General features: G+C 36.9%; 2 protein-coding genes across 2 annotated transcripts in view; one reads left to right on the top strand and one right to left on the bottom strand.

The window, feature by feature from the left end:
• The window catches only part of DMD (dystrophin), a 1,824,373-nt gene that overhangs the window by 1,374,459 nt on the left and 437,037 nt on the right, over positions 1 to 12,877 (bottom strand). Inside the window, exon 32 of the mRNA XM_036304100.1 lies at positions 10,599 to 10,769. Coding sequence (XP_036159993.1) covers positions 10,599 to 10,769 — 171 coding nt within the window. The remainder of the gene's footprint in view (positions 1 to 10,598; positions 10,770 to 12,877) is intronic.
• On the top strand, positions 4,892 to 5,179 carry LOC118653366 (sperm acrosome membrane-associated protein 4-like). The gene has a single exon (XM_036304102.1). It carries the CDS (start codon positions 4,892 to 4,894, stop codon positions 5,177 to 5,179), a length of 288 nt encoding a protein of 95 aa, XP_036159995.1.

Below are 12,877 nucleotides of genomic sequence, written 5' to 3'. Positions count from 1 at the left end.
CTTTACTAGGATGTCACTAAATTCCTATATCTTTTAGCTGTTTCTTGATCTCTTGTGCAAGTCCCCTCTAATATGGACAAAGGTTTAACTAACACATCCATAAAAGGTAATTTTAAAAGAGCACCCTCCCCAATGAATTCTGCCTTAGTCAGGCTGCATAAACATTACACCGTTTCTGGTCAGGAATGGGACAGAGTTCTTTTAGTTTTAGCTACAAAACATATTTATGGGGGAAAATGGACAAATTGCCCCATTATTACAATTTTAATATGTACATTTATCTCATTTTAAGGGTTCTGAAATTGAGAGGAAACAATTTATATTTACATTTAAGGTGGTGGTGTTCATTGTGATCCACAACAGATGTAATTAAATCAATGGTGCATCATACAATTAATATGTCCTAAGTGTGATAAAATAATATATTAATTGTTTTTTCAGTCCCCTACAGTACTCTTGTCATGGCTAGAGGTTTAAAACATATTTTATTATTAGGCTAATGTGATGGAATAATATAATGATAAATTCAAAAATAATATAAAACATTAAATAGTGAATTTTATGGCAATGTGTACTGATTTTTATTAATGTATTGTCTATTAAAGAAGAATTCCATGAAAGCGGAATGTGCAGAGCAGAAATTATAGTTATAACTATAATGACAGTGAATAGTGACTCCAATGGCATTTAACAGATGTTCTATTTTCTAAGTAACAGCTGCTTGATGCATTCATTGTACAAAGTTAATGATCTGCTAGTGTTATTTCACTTCACAGATAAATTACTATGCTCTCTTAAAAAAAGATGTAATTTTTCATGGGAATGATAGTGTAACAGACTTTAGAAATAAGTAATAGTTCTCATGCTTTTATAGCTAAAAGGGGTGATGAGTTGAGGCAATTATCCAGATAATCTAGGACCAGAGGCCAGATTCTTTAAACGGTGAAAGGTGATTACTTAAAAAAATACAGGGCATGGTTGGCTGAACTGCATGTAGATCTTTTAAGACTGCTTATATCGCATCATCTAGTGGTTCTCAAACTTGCCTGACTATTAGAAACCACTGCCACCTTCATACTAATAAAAAAGAATATCTGGGGGTGGATCCCAAGCACGAGTAGTCTTTTAAAGTTTCCTGAGGACAACTGGCAAAAAAAGAATAACACATTCTGTCCCAAGATTTTAATATGTGGTTGTCCACATTGGAAATGAATAAGGAAAATGGTCATCATTTGCAGATGACATTATATTGTACATAGAAAAACCTAAAGACCCAACCAAAAAACTACTAGATTTAATAATTGAATTAGGCAGTGGAGCAGGATACACAATCAACATCCAGAAATTCATGGCATTTTTATACACCAATAATGAATTATCAGAGAGAGAAAACTAAAAAAATAATCCCATTTACCATTACAATAAAAAATATGTATGTAAGATATCTTGGAATAAACTTAACCAAGGAGTCAAAAGTTCTGTACTTGGAAAACTACAGGACAATGAAAAAAGACATAGAGGAAGATACAAACAAGTGGAAACATATACCGTGTTCATGGATTGGTAGAATTAACATCATTAAAATGTCCATACCACCCAAAGCAACCTATAGATTCAATGAAATCCCTATTAAAATACTAACAGCACATTTCACAGATCTAGAACAAATACTCCAAAAATTTATATGGCACCAAAAAAGCCCCCAAATAGCTACAGCAATTTTGAGAAAGAAGAACAAAGTTGAAGTAATCACAATACTGGATATCAAACTATACTACAAAGCAACTGTAATCAAAACAGCTTAGTATTGGCACAAGAACAGGCATACAGATCAATGGACAGAACACAGAACCTGGAAACTGACCCACATCATTACAATATATTAACATTTGACAAAGGAGGCAAGAACATACAGTGGAGTAAAGACAGTCTCTTCAATAAATGGTGTTGGGAAAATTGGACAAGTACACATAAACAAAAGAAACTGAATCACCAACTTATACCATGAATGAACTCAAAATGGATAAAATACTTAAATGTAAGATGTGAAACCATTAAAATCCTAGAAAAAAAAACCCCACACATAAGCAGAAACATCTCAGACATATCACAGAGCAGAATTTTCACCAGTACATCTCCTGGGGCAAGAGAAAGAATGGCAAAAATAAAGACATGGGACTACATTAAACTAAAAGGCTTCTGAACAGCAAAAGAAACCATCACTGCCCTGGTCTGTGTGACGCAGTGGGTTGGAGGATCATCCTGTGCACCAAAAGGTCACCTGTTCAATTCCAGGTTACGGCACTTGCCCAGGTTGGAGGCTCCATACCCAATAGGGGCATGGAGGAGGCAGCCAACCCATGTTTCTCTCTCATATCAATGTTTCTTTCTCTCCTTTCCCTTCTTCAATCTCTAAAATCAATTTAAAAACATTTAAAAAAGAAAATAAACAATCAGCAAAATGAAAGGGAACCCATTGTATGGGAGAACATATTTGCCAATGACACATCTGGAAAGGGGTTAATTTCTAAAATATATAAAGAACTCATATGGCTTAGCAAAAAGGAAGACAAATAACCCAACTAAAAGAATGGGCACAAGACCTGAATAGGTACTTCTCCAAAGAGGACATACAGGTGGCCAACAGACATATGAAAAAATGCCCAAGTCACTAATCACCAGAGAGATGCAAATTAAAACGACAATGAGGTATGACCTCACACCTGCCAGAATGGCTTCCATGAACAAATCAACAAACAAGTGTTGCTGAGGATGTGGAGAAAAGGGAACCCTGATATAGTGTTGGTGGGAATGCAGACTGATGCAGCCACTAGTGAATACAGTATGGAATTTCCTCAAACAATTAAATATGAAGCTGCCATTTGACCTAGTGATCCCACTTCTAGGAATATATCCTAAGAAACCCAGAACACCAATCAGAAGGAATATGTGCACCCCTATATTCGTTTATAGCAGTGTTACTTATAATAGCTAAGATCTGGAAACAGATCAAGTGCCTGTCAGTAGATGAATGGATAAAAAAGCTGTGGCACATTTACACAGTGGAATACTATGCAGGTAGAATAAAAGATCTCTAACCCTTTGCAACAACATGAATGGACCAGGAAAATATTACACTGAGTGAAATAAGTCAGAGAAAGAAAAATACCACATGATCTCATTTTTAAGTATAATCTAGTGAACATAATAAATTGATGAACAAAATAGGTGCAGAGGTATGGAGGTATTGAACAGACTGACAGATCTCAGAAGGAAGTGGTGGAAGACAGGAAGTAATTAACCAAGGAACTTATATACATACTACAGGCCCAGCACACGATTAAATCATGCATGTGTAGGGTCCCCTAGGCCTAACCTGCCATCAGGGCCATGTTCTCAGCCCTGTGAAGCCTCACATACTCCGCAGAAGCTGCCGGCAGCCCACGATGCTCCAGAAGTCCTGCCCACCGCAGCCACCATGGGGCCCATCGATGCACCTCCTGGTGAGTCTTTTATGATATAGACTAGAGGCCCGATGCATGAAATTCGTGCAAGAGTAGGCCTTCCTTCCCTCGGCTTCCGGCACTGGTTTCCCTCTGGCACCAGGACCCGGGATTCCCTCATAGGCAGCCCTGGCTTCATCCGGAAGGATGCCCGGTCTAATTAGCATATTATGCTTTTATTATTATAAATATACATAACCAATGGACAGAGACAATAGTGTGGTGAAGGCCTGGAGTAGCTCAGGGGCTGGAAGAAGGGGGGAGGGTACAGAGAGTGGGGGACATTTGTAATACTGTCAATAATAGTAAAATTGTAAAAAAAAAAGTCCCGCCACCCTCTTGCCTCAACATCCCCCTTGTACAATGGGAACCACCAAGGTACCTACCCCATGAGGACAACATGTTAAGATACTTAAATTATCATCTAGACTCAGAGTTGAGTTTAAACCTGGGCTCTACCTGTTCCTACTGAGGGATGCCTGTTTCCCCCTCTGGAAAGAGACATAGATCATTTTCTGATGCCCACAGGGACTGTTTTGAGACTCAGCTGCTTCCTATAATGACCCCAATTTGTTAAACACTAGCTGTGTGCCAGGCTCTGGCTGTGCCTGCTCCGTGTGCCTGTTTGCTCATCTGAGAAATGGAGCTAATAGAAAGATTCCAAGCAGAACACATGGTGGAGCTCCCTACACAGTGCCTGGTACCCTGTCCAATGCTAGAAGCCTGGGAGCTGTGGTGAGCCCTGCCCTTCTGAGTCCTGTCATCACAGTGGTTGCTATTTAACGCATGTAGCACTGGTCTTGCACACAGCAGGTGCTCAATAAATGCCCTCTTTGGAATTAAATAAACCTGGGATCTAATCCTGGCTCTAAGGCCTTGGACACCTCACTTTCTCTTCCTGAGCCTTGGTTTGCCCATCTGAGAAATGGGCTCACCATGGGCACTGGGCAGGAGCAGCACCCGGCACCCAGCAGAGCCTAAGACTGAGTGGCCAGGATGGCAAGTGTTGGGCTGAGCATTTGTATGTAGGCAGGGTGGCAATGACCTCACCAACCTACCCTTCAAAGTGTGACACCCCTCCCCCACCCATGACCTCACCCCCAGAGTGGCCAGTGGAACTCTGAGGGGTCTGTGAGGTCACCCCATTCCGCTTCACAAAGATTCTCTTGGGGCAGCAGCCACTGGCTGTCTCTGTCCCGGGGAAGCTTCAGAGACCCTGGGACTCGGGAGCCGTGGTCAGGAAGAAGCCCCTGAGAGGGACACAGAGTGCTGGGAACTGAGGACACTCCAAGTGCTGACCCCGGGAGGCCAGAACCAGGGACAAAAGTCTTGTGGGCGTGCGGAGTGTCATTCAGCAGGTCCAGGAGGCCCACCGCCACCAGGCCACCATGGTCCTTGGCTGCCTACTGCTCCTGGGGATGGCTCTGCCCCTGGGCACAAGAGGCACCAAGGACCGTATCTTCTACGATCTGACCAAGTCCTTGACCTGCCCCGGCAACAACAAAGGCTGCATGCTGTCCACTCCCTACGAGCACCCTGAAGAGCCCCTCACCTACCAGCTCATCTCCACCTGCCACTATGGTGAGCTGTGTAACAGGGCCCCGACCCCTGCAGGCAGCCTGAAGGCTGGGACCACCACAGGCTGGATGCTGCGTGTGCTGCTGCTGCTTCAGTGACTGTGGCCAGCGTGGAGGGCAAGGCCTGGGACTGATCTCAGGGCTCCACTGCTCCTTGTGGCCCCTGCCCCTCCGTCTCTCCCTTCCCCCATTAAATGGCCAGAGGCCCGAGACAAAAAATAAAATATTAATTTTGAAAATCTATACAGTACTTTTTCATGGGAATGATAGTGTAACGGACTTTAAATATAAGTAGTAGTTTATCATGCTATTATAGCTAAGAGGAGTGATGAGTTAAACTGTGAAAGGTGATTGCTTAAAAAAAAATACAGGGCATGGTTGGCTGAACTGCATGTAGATCTTTTAAGACTGCTTGTATCACATTATCTAGTGATTCTCCGACTATTAGAAACCACTGCCACCCCTCAGACTAATAAAATCAGAATCTCTGGGGGTGGGCCCCAAGCTCTGGTAGTCTTTTAAAGTTCCCTGAGAACCGCTGGCAAAACAGAATGACACATTCTGTCCCAAGATTTTATTGGGTGAGTGTCCTTGTATTTTAGAATTGGGGTGGCAGCAGAAGAATAACTAGGGAACTTATCACTGTTCTTCCTCATGTTAAATATTAGAAAAATCTATCCCTAAAAGAAATGTGAAAATCAAATTGGCTTGTTACCTAAGAGGCTAGACATCAGCTATCTTGTATTATTTAACACCCTGAATTAAATTCAACATTTCTACATGTTTCTGATTCTCTGAGGCAACTCTTCACATCACAAGATTAATGTTAATAACACCTAATTGTCAATTTATGAAAACTGGTAGATCTGAGATATCCAAAACTGATGCATTTAAAGTATTGTAGGAAGAATATTATGTTTTGGGGAATTATATTTGATACTTTTAATTTTTAGATAATACTGTTGATATTACATGGATTTAATGTAGCTGAATTATTAACTGGCTTTAAATTTTTGATGACTAAAACTAAATTAGAAGTAAATGAAAAAGGTTTAATCATAAAACTGCATAGATTAAACTTTGTTGAAAATTGTATTTTCCAAACATAATGATAATTAGAAATATAAACTTCTAATTAATCACATAATATTTACTTTCCTACCATTATATATTTGTGCTCAATTCATGGTCAAACAAGTGTGGCCAGTAGTATGATATTTAGAATTGATTTACTTATATCCAATGATTCAGGATGATTATAAGACATTAACTTATATCCAATGATTCAGGGTGATTGTAAGACATTAATAAGTAATATTTAAAATCTAAAAAGACACCAGTGGCAACTGACTATACACTATAGTAGGTGATAAATGTACATAGGATTTTCATTTTATTATTTTCATGTGGACGTACATAATCTGCTCTTTAATCATTGCGCATTTTATTCTCATTGTGGATGATAAATACCTTTTTGTTACTTTGAGTTAGACTATCTTAAAATTACTAGAAAATAAGGTTTATAACAATAATTATAGTAGAAAAAGAGCCATTGAAATCAGAGGTAGCAGATTTTCTATGTACTAGGATTTTAATTTTCTCATCTACAAAATAGGAGTATCTGATCCCATGATTGTTCATGTTTCTGCTTGTTCTAAAGCCTACCATAAATTTGAATAGCACATCATCATTTTCTCTTCTTTCAAGAAATGTTTTAATTTTGTCTCATAATTTGCAATTACTCTTATTGAACAGATATGTATTGAGCATGTACTACGTGCCAGATAAGTTGTTACATGCATGGGAAACATCAAAGAACAAAACAGACATTTTCCCTGTCTTCTTGGCAAATAAAATTGTTAAGAACCACTTAGTAGTTCAAGAGAGTAGAAGTTATCAGGATAGCTCAAGGATCTTGTGCAGTGCTGGTGTGCAAACTCGCTAGGAGCTGGGAATCTCTCCTAGTTTTACCATTTCTTTCCTTTGTTGCTGTTTCTGTTCAATAGACATCAATCAGTGTTTCTCATCTCAACATGGAAAATTCCATGTAACAGAGATTTGTAAGGTATGAAGGGAGAAAATATGTCTGATCACTTATGGGGTAACAAATGCCACAGATACAGTTCTGTTGTGGCATCTCAGTTGTCCAGAACACACAGCTAGGAGTGGTTCCTTCTTTTAACAATCTTAATATGAATTTTCCCTTCTTTATCACTACTCTGATGGAGGCATGTCATTTGAATTTATAAATACAGTGAAAGGGCTACCAGGCTTTAGGAACTTTAAATTAGCATTAATAGTTTAATTTTCAATTCCCACTGTTAAACTTTTTGTCATTTGTTATTATTCAAAAATATCTGCTTCTTGTTATTTGAATTTAAAATATTTTTCTTTCACCTTCTGAAATATTTGGACCTCCTTTTCAATTTATCCATTCCTCCCCTCCCCCTCTAACCACAATCTGGAAGCATGGTCATAAAGTGGGAGATGATAGAGCAGTTTTATTGCCTCTGGCTGTGCCTCCAGCTAACCAATCTGGCCACCGTCCTAGCTATTTTCGGAAGTTCTTCCACTCTTTGCCTGTGATCAGTAAATGTCTGATCTGGGATTCCTAAGAGATTCTCAAGGTTATAGTCCTTAGCAAGTAGATGGTAACAGTAAACATCTGGAATCATGACAGTATCTTCTAGAAGAGCTATGTGCCCTAATATCTGTGGTTTTGAATGTATAACTACAGAATTCTGAGTAGGAGGAAAACTTAGATGAGAAAGTCCACTTCTACAACAGCCCTGACCTAGCAGAAGGATCCTACAGATCCAAACTCCTCAGACTCATTTCTGAAGAAGATATGGCAAAAAGCCCATGGTCAGGCTCATGAGACTGTTCTGCATGGAGGAATGCTGATAGATAAATGGCAACAGAAATCTTTTTATTATGTTTATTATAACAATATTAATAATGGTGCTGACTCATTCACCATCCCTCCAATTTTTTCTTCTGATATAAATTCAAGAGAAGCTTGCAAATGACTAGTACATTAAAATATTTTAATGACTGTTTTGATAATGTGGACATTTTGAATCTCATCAGTATATTTCCTTCCATAACAGTTATGCAAAATGAATAAATTCTAGAGATCTGCTGTACAATATTATGCCTCTAGTTAACATGACTGTATTATACACTTAAAAATTTCACTGGGTAGATCTCATGTTAAGTGTTCTAACTATAAAAAAAATGTTTACTTGTTGGTTTTGTTTGATAGGAAGCTTGGTGACAAATTTTGAGGCTTTATTCTTCCCTGCCTATTCACCAACCATGGGATACTGTGATCATATTTCTGTACAAAGTGTCTATTATTTTCCTACTGCAATTTTCCCTTTCTCTAGTATTCTAATTTATTTCTCTTTGACAGTTGAAGCACATGTATCTCTTTGAGCCACATCAAATAATATTTTTCTTTTCTGGAGTTAGATCTATAATAAGTATAATTTAAATATAGTAAAAATAAAACTGAAAAGATTTCATTATAGTCAATATATTTGAAAGTAGGCTCTATTTACATAAACTAAAGGTCAAATAAACATTTCATTAGTAATTTGATTTTATGTATAAAATATTTTATCTAGATATTTAAGTATTTTCAGATTTAAATAATATAATGTTCTTAGATCAACAAAACTGAGAGAAATTCAGCAGAAATAAATGAAACAGTTTAAAAAATAAATTGACTCTATATTCGAATTTTCTCCAAATCAAAAATACTTGGAATGACTGGCAAATACCTTTAATGTATTGCATTTAAATAAATACTCAATTTATTTTTAAAGACATCTGACATCTATCCTTTGAAATGCAGATGACACCAACATTTTGAGTCAAGTTCTCCATCTACCAAAAGAGCATGTGAAATAAGAATGTAATAAGGAGACATAGGGGTTTCATGAATGAGAGTTTGATTATTTTCATGTTAAAAATTAGAATCATAAATATCACTGCTGTAGATCTGTAGGTCACATGTTTTTATTATATGATGATTGTGACTTTTGAAAAACTTCAGCACCTTACAAATGAGTTTATTAAAGATTGTGCAATTTAAATGCAAATGTGTATACTTTGCTTTGGCCACTAAGAGGTTTCAGAGTATATAATTAGGAGTTTAGTGTTTCAAAAGATCCATAAAGAACAATATGTTATTCTATAAATAAAATCAGACATGCCAGTTTTCTATGCTTTTTTCCTGATGGAGCTCAAAATAGTGTTGCTCCTTGGTTTTATAGAAAACACTTGCCAGACTCAAAAAGCTGCCACATCTCCAGATTACTCAAGCCTCTAACATGAGAAGGATAATATAGAAATCTTTGTCAAGTTCATTATATTATAATATTTGAATGATTTTAGGTTGGAGCTAATGCAAAAATATCTCTATAGGTACTTATGCAGTGACCTTAAGGGTAGTTCATAGGTGGCATACTTTATGACTTCACCTCAGTTTTAAATTGTATTCAGATTTTTTCAAATTCCATTCATGTCCAGCTCTATTACTCTGTACCATTACATTAGCATTCCACATTATATTTATAAAGCTATCCCATTGTTAGAGGCTTAATTGTGTCTCAGAAAGGCCTGGATTAAGGGAAATGGTACTTTGCAAACCCAGGCATGTGATTTCAAGCAAATAAAAATCACTCATCCTCCCGTGTGAGCCTCAGAAAATTCTTTTTCTTGATATATCATAAAGACCTAACCCCCAGAACGCAGTGGAAAAGGTATACCCCATTTCCACCGATAACACTATGGTTTATATTTTATAAATGTCCCGTGCTCTGGCAAAGTTTAAGGTGAAAACACATTATTAATATCAATTCTTTCCTTTATATCAACACACTTTCTATTGTGAATCAACTAGGAATGAATCAACTGAAAAAAAAAAAAATAGTTATGAGGACCATGATCTTAAATTTAGGGAGCGATAATGTCTGATTGGCTTTTGGAGAAACAGCAAGAATTTCCCAGTTGAGGATTAAAGAAAACACTGTGGCCTTTGGTGATGAAAATGATAGGAGCTGCACAGACACCTTGAGCTTTTCTTTTTTATTGTGATATAAGCCATGTGCTGATCTTGCTTGACCTGCCCATCTCAGCTGTCTGCGTCTATGTATCCTTGCCCTCTTCATGGCTGTCGGGTCCATCTGTGCAATCTGTCTCAGTCAAACTAGGGGACATACAATCTCTCCTTTGGACCCACTTTGTGATTAAAAATGTATGTATTTTTAAATGACTTATTCATAACCTACCTAATTCTAAATAAGCTTCAGGGAGATTTTTGCTGAAGCTTCCCATTGGTTCTATCATCGTCTTGAAATATACAGAGTTAAACTACTGATGAAATTTTGAGAAAAGGGAAAATGAAGCAAGATAATACTTATAATTCTATTAGTGTTGCACGCTAATAGTTCCTTATAAAATTATCTAACGGTGTGTTTTTGTGCACGTTACAAATAACCTTCAGTGATACCTTTCCCCAGGCAACTTCCGAATCCAAATTACTAGGCATTCCTTCAACTGCTGATCTCTTTGTTAATTCCATATCTGTAGCTGCCAGCCATTCTGTCAGGACATTCATTTCCTTCCGCATCTTTCGGGACAATTTCAAGCATTTCTCCAACTGTTGCTTTCTTTCTGTTACCTGAAAAGAATAATAATAAAATGTAATTAAGTTTACATTTTCACTTCAGCTTTCATTATAGCCACTTAATTGGAACTTTCATATTTTTGTCATTTTAAAATAACCTTTTTCTTATTTTTTTAAAAATAACATTTTAGAAAAACCATATATATGTTCTGAACATTAGTAGTGAAGAAACATAATTTAGAAAGATGAGGCCCTTTCTCCAAAACGTAGTGTTCTGTATCAGGAAAGAAGAAAAGCTAAGATTATTTTTTAATGTAAATAATGTATGGCCATTTTTAGAAAATACGTAGGATTATGTAAGTCAAATTGAAGATATGACACATGTCTCTTAGAAAACCTTCAATCATTGGTCACAGAGATGCACCAGGAGGTTTATAATCCTCTATATGCAAATGAAGCTTGCTCTTGCAGATAAGAAATCAAAATAAAGAAAGAATACTAAGTCTTTCAAGAGGCAAAAATATTTGTATAATGCTTACAATGGCCAATGTTATTGTCATTGCATCAGTAAAGAGTAGTACTTTTGCATAAAAACACCACAAAAATAATTCACTTCCTCTTTAAACATGCTTTTGTCACCAAATGGGGGCAAAAACAATAATTCCAAAGAAAATTTTCACTCTCACTAATAGAGAAAATCATAATATGATCTGGTGTTCCAGTTCTGTGTTGAAAAGAGAGACCGTCAAAATCAAATTGTTTCACATTCTCACAAGAAGAATAGACAAATGTGTATTTTTCCACCAGCTCTGCAGATGTGCCTACATTGTATAAATGTGTCGGTTAGTTGGTTGGTTTCATAAAAAGCCCAGATTCTCTTCCTGGTGTGTGTGTATTGTACAAGTGAAAATAAGTTTCAAGAATTTAAAGTGCTAATATCAAAATAAACACCCTGAAACCTTGATATGACTTCCAAATACTCAACAAAATTTGCTGGTTTCTTTAACAGAGGTGTATTTAAATTTGAAAAATGTTTCGTTACTGAGGCTACAAAGTCAACATTTTTTTTACAGATTTTTCCTTCTGTTTTTTCCTTCGGGGAAGTAAAAGCATCTGCCCTTTCAACTGCAAGGATTTTATTCATGTGTGGGAGAAAAAAATATACCTTATGGTGTATTCCTATGCATAGTTATTTTTGTATGCACTACTGGTAGAAAAGAACTCTAGATTCAATATTTCAAAGAAATTCTATCTTCCCAGAGCAAATGCATTATAGATTTTTATTCATTCTATTGTGTTTATATCCAGCTAAACAGGATTTAATAAAATAGGAAACACTGCCATCTTAAGGAAAGTTGAGTTTTACATGTTGTGTATGTCTGTGTGGAGCAGGAATACATTTAAAAGAGTGCCACTTGCAGTAGAATGTTTCAACAGTCACTCTTTTATGAACACCTAAGAATGTACAGAGGCTTTGAAATTTGAGGCTAAGAATATTGGTATTTATGTGTATTTCGGTAAAAATCAAAGCAAAGCACAGAGACGCCAATCAAGGAAATATCATTACATCTGGGTTGCTAGGTGTACTATCTCTCAATGAAATTAAATATAGTTAGATATAAGAAACTTTTCCATTTTTATTAATTTAACAGTTAAGCTAAGTCGGTGATAGTAAACAAACTAACCTGTTTTGTAAGAAAGGTGCTATGGACTGAATTGTAAGTCCCCAAAATGAATATTGAAGCCCAAATGTCCAAAGTGACTGTATCTGGATATAGGGTCTTTAGGAAGTAATTAGGATAAATAAAATAATAGGGTGGGACCCTAATCTGATAGGATTGTGGCCTTATTACAAGGAAAAAAAAGAGCGCTCTTCTCTTTCTCTCTCTCCTCCCCTTACCAGGCTCCCATGTGAGAAAACAATGAGTAGGCTGCTATATTCATGCCAGGAAAAGAGAGAGTTCTCAGTAGGCTTGATCTTGAATTTGCAGCCTCCAGAACTGTGACAAAAATATTTTCGTTGTTTAAGTCACCTCGCTTGTGGCATTTTGTTATTACACCCTGAGGTGACTAATATAAAAAAGTAACACATATTGACTCTTGCAAGTACAACCATATAAAATAGAAGGGTTTGTCTCTTTTCATATAAAAATAATGATATA

This window comes from Myotis myotis, unplaced genomic scaffold (genome assembly GCF_014108235.1).
Source record: "Myotis myotis isolate mMyoMyo1 unplaced genomic scaffold, mMyoMyo1.p scaffold_m19_p_4, whole genome shotgun sequence".
Taxonomy (NCBI): domain Eukaryota; kingdom Metazoa; phylum Chordata; class Mammalia; order Chiroptera; family Vespertilionidae; genus Myotis; species Myotis myotis.
Note: the sequence above shows the minus strand (reverse complement) of the source record. Positions and strands in the feature narration are given on the sequence as shown.

Bases quoted from the DNA above. Each gene is read 5' to 3' on its own strand.
- LOC118653366 (XM_036304102.1), top strand. From the start codon at position 4,892: ATGGTCCTTGGCTGCCTACTGCTCCTGGGGATGGCTCTGCCCCTGGGC.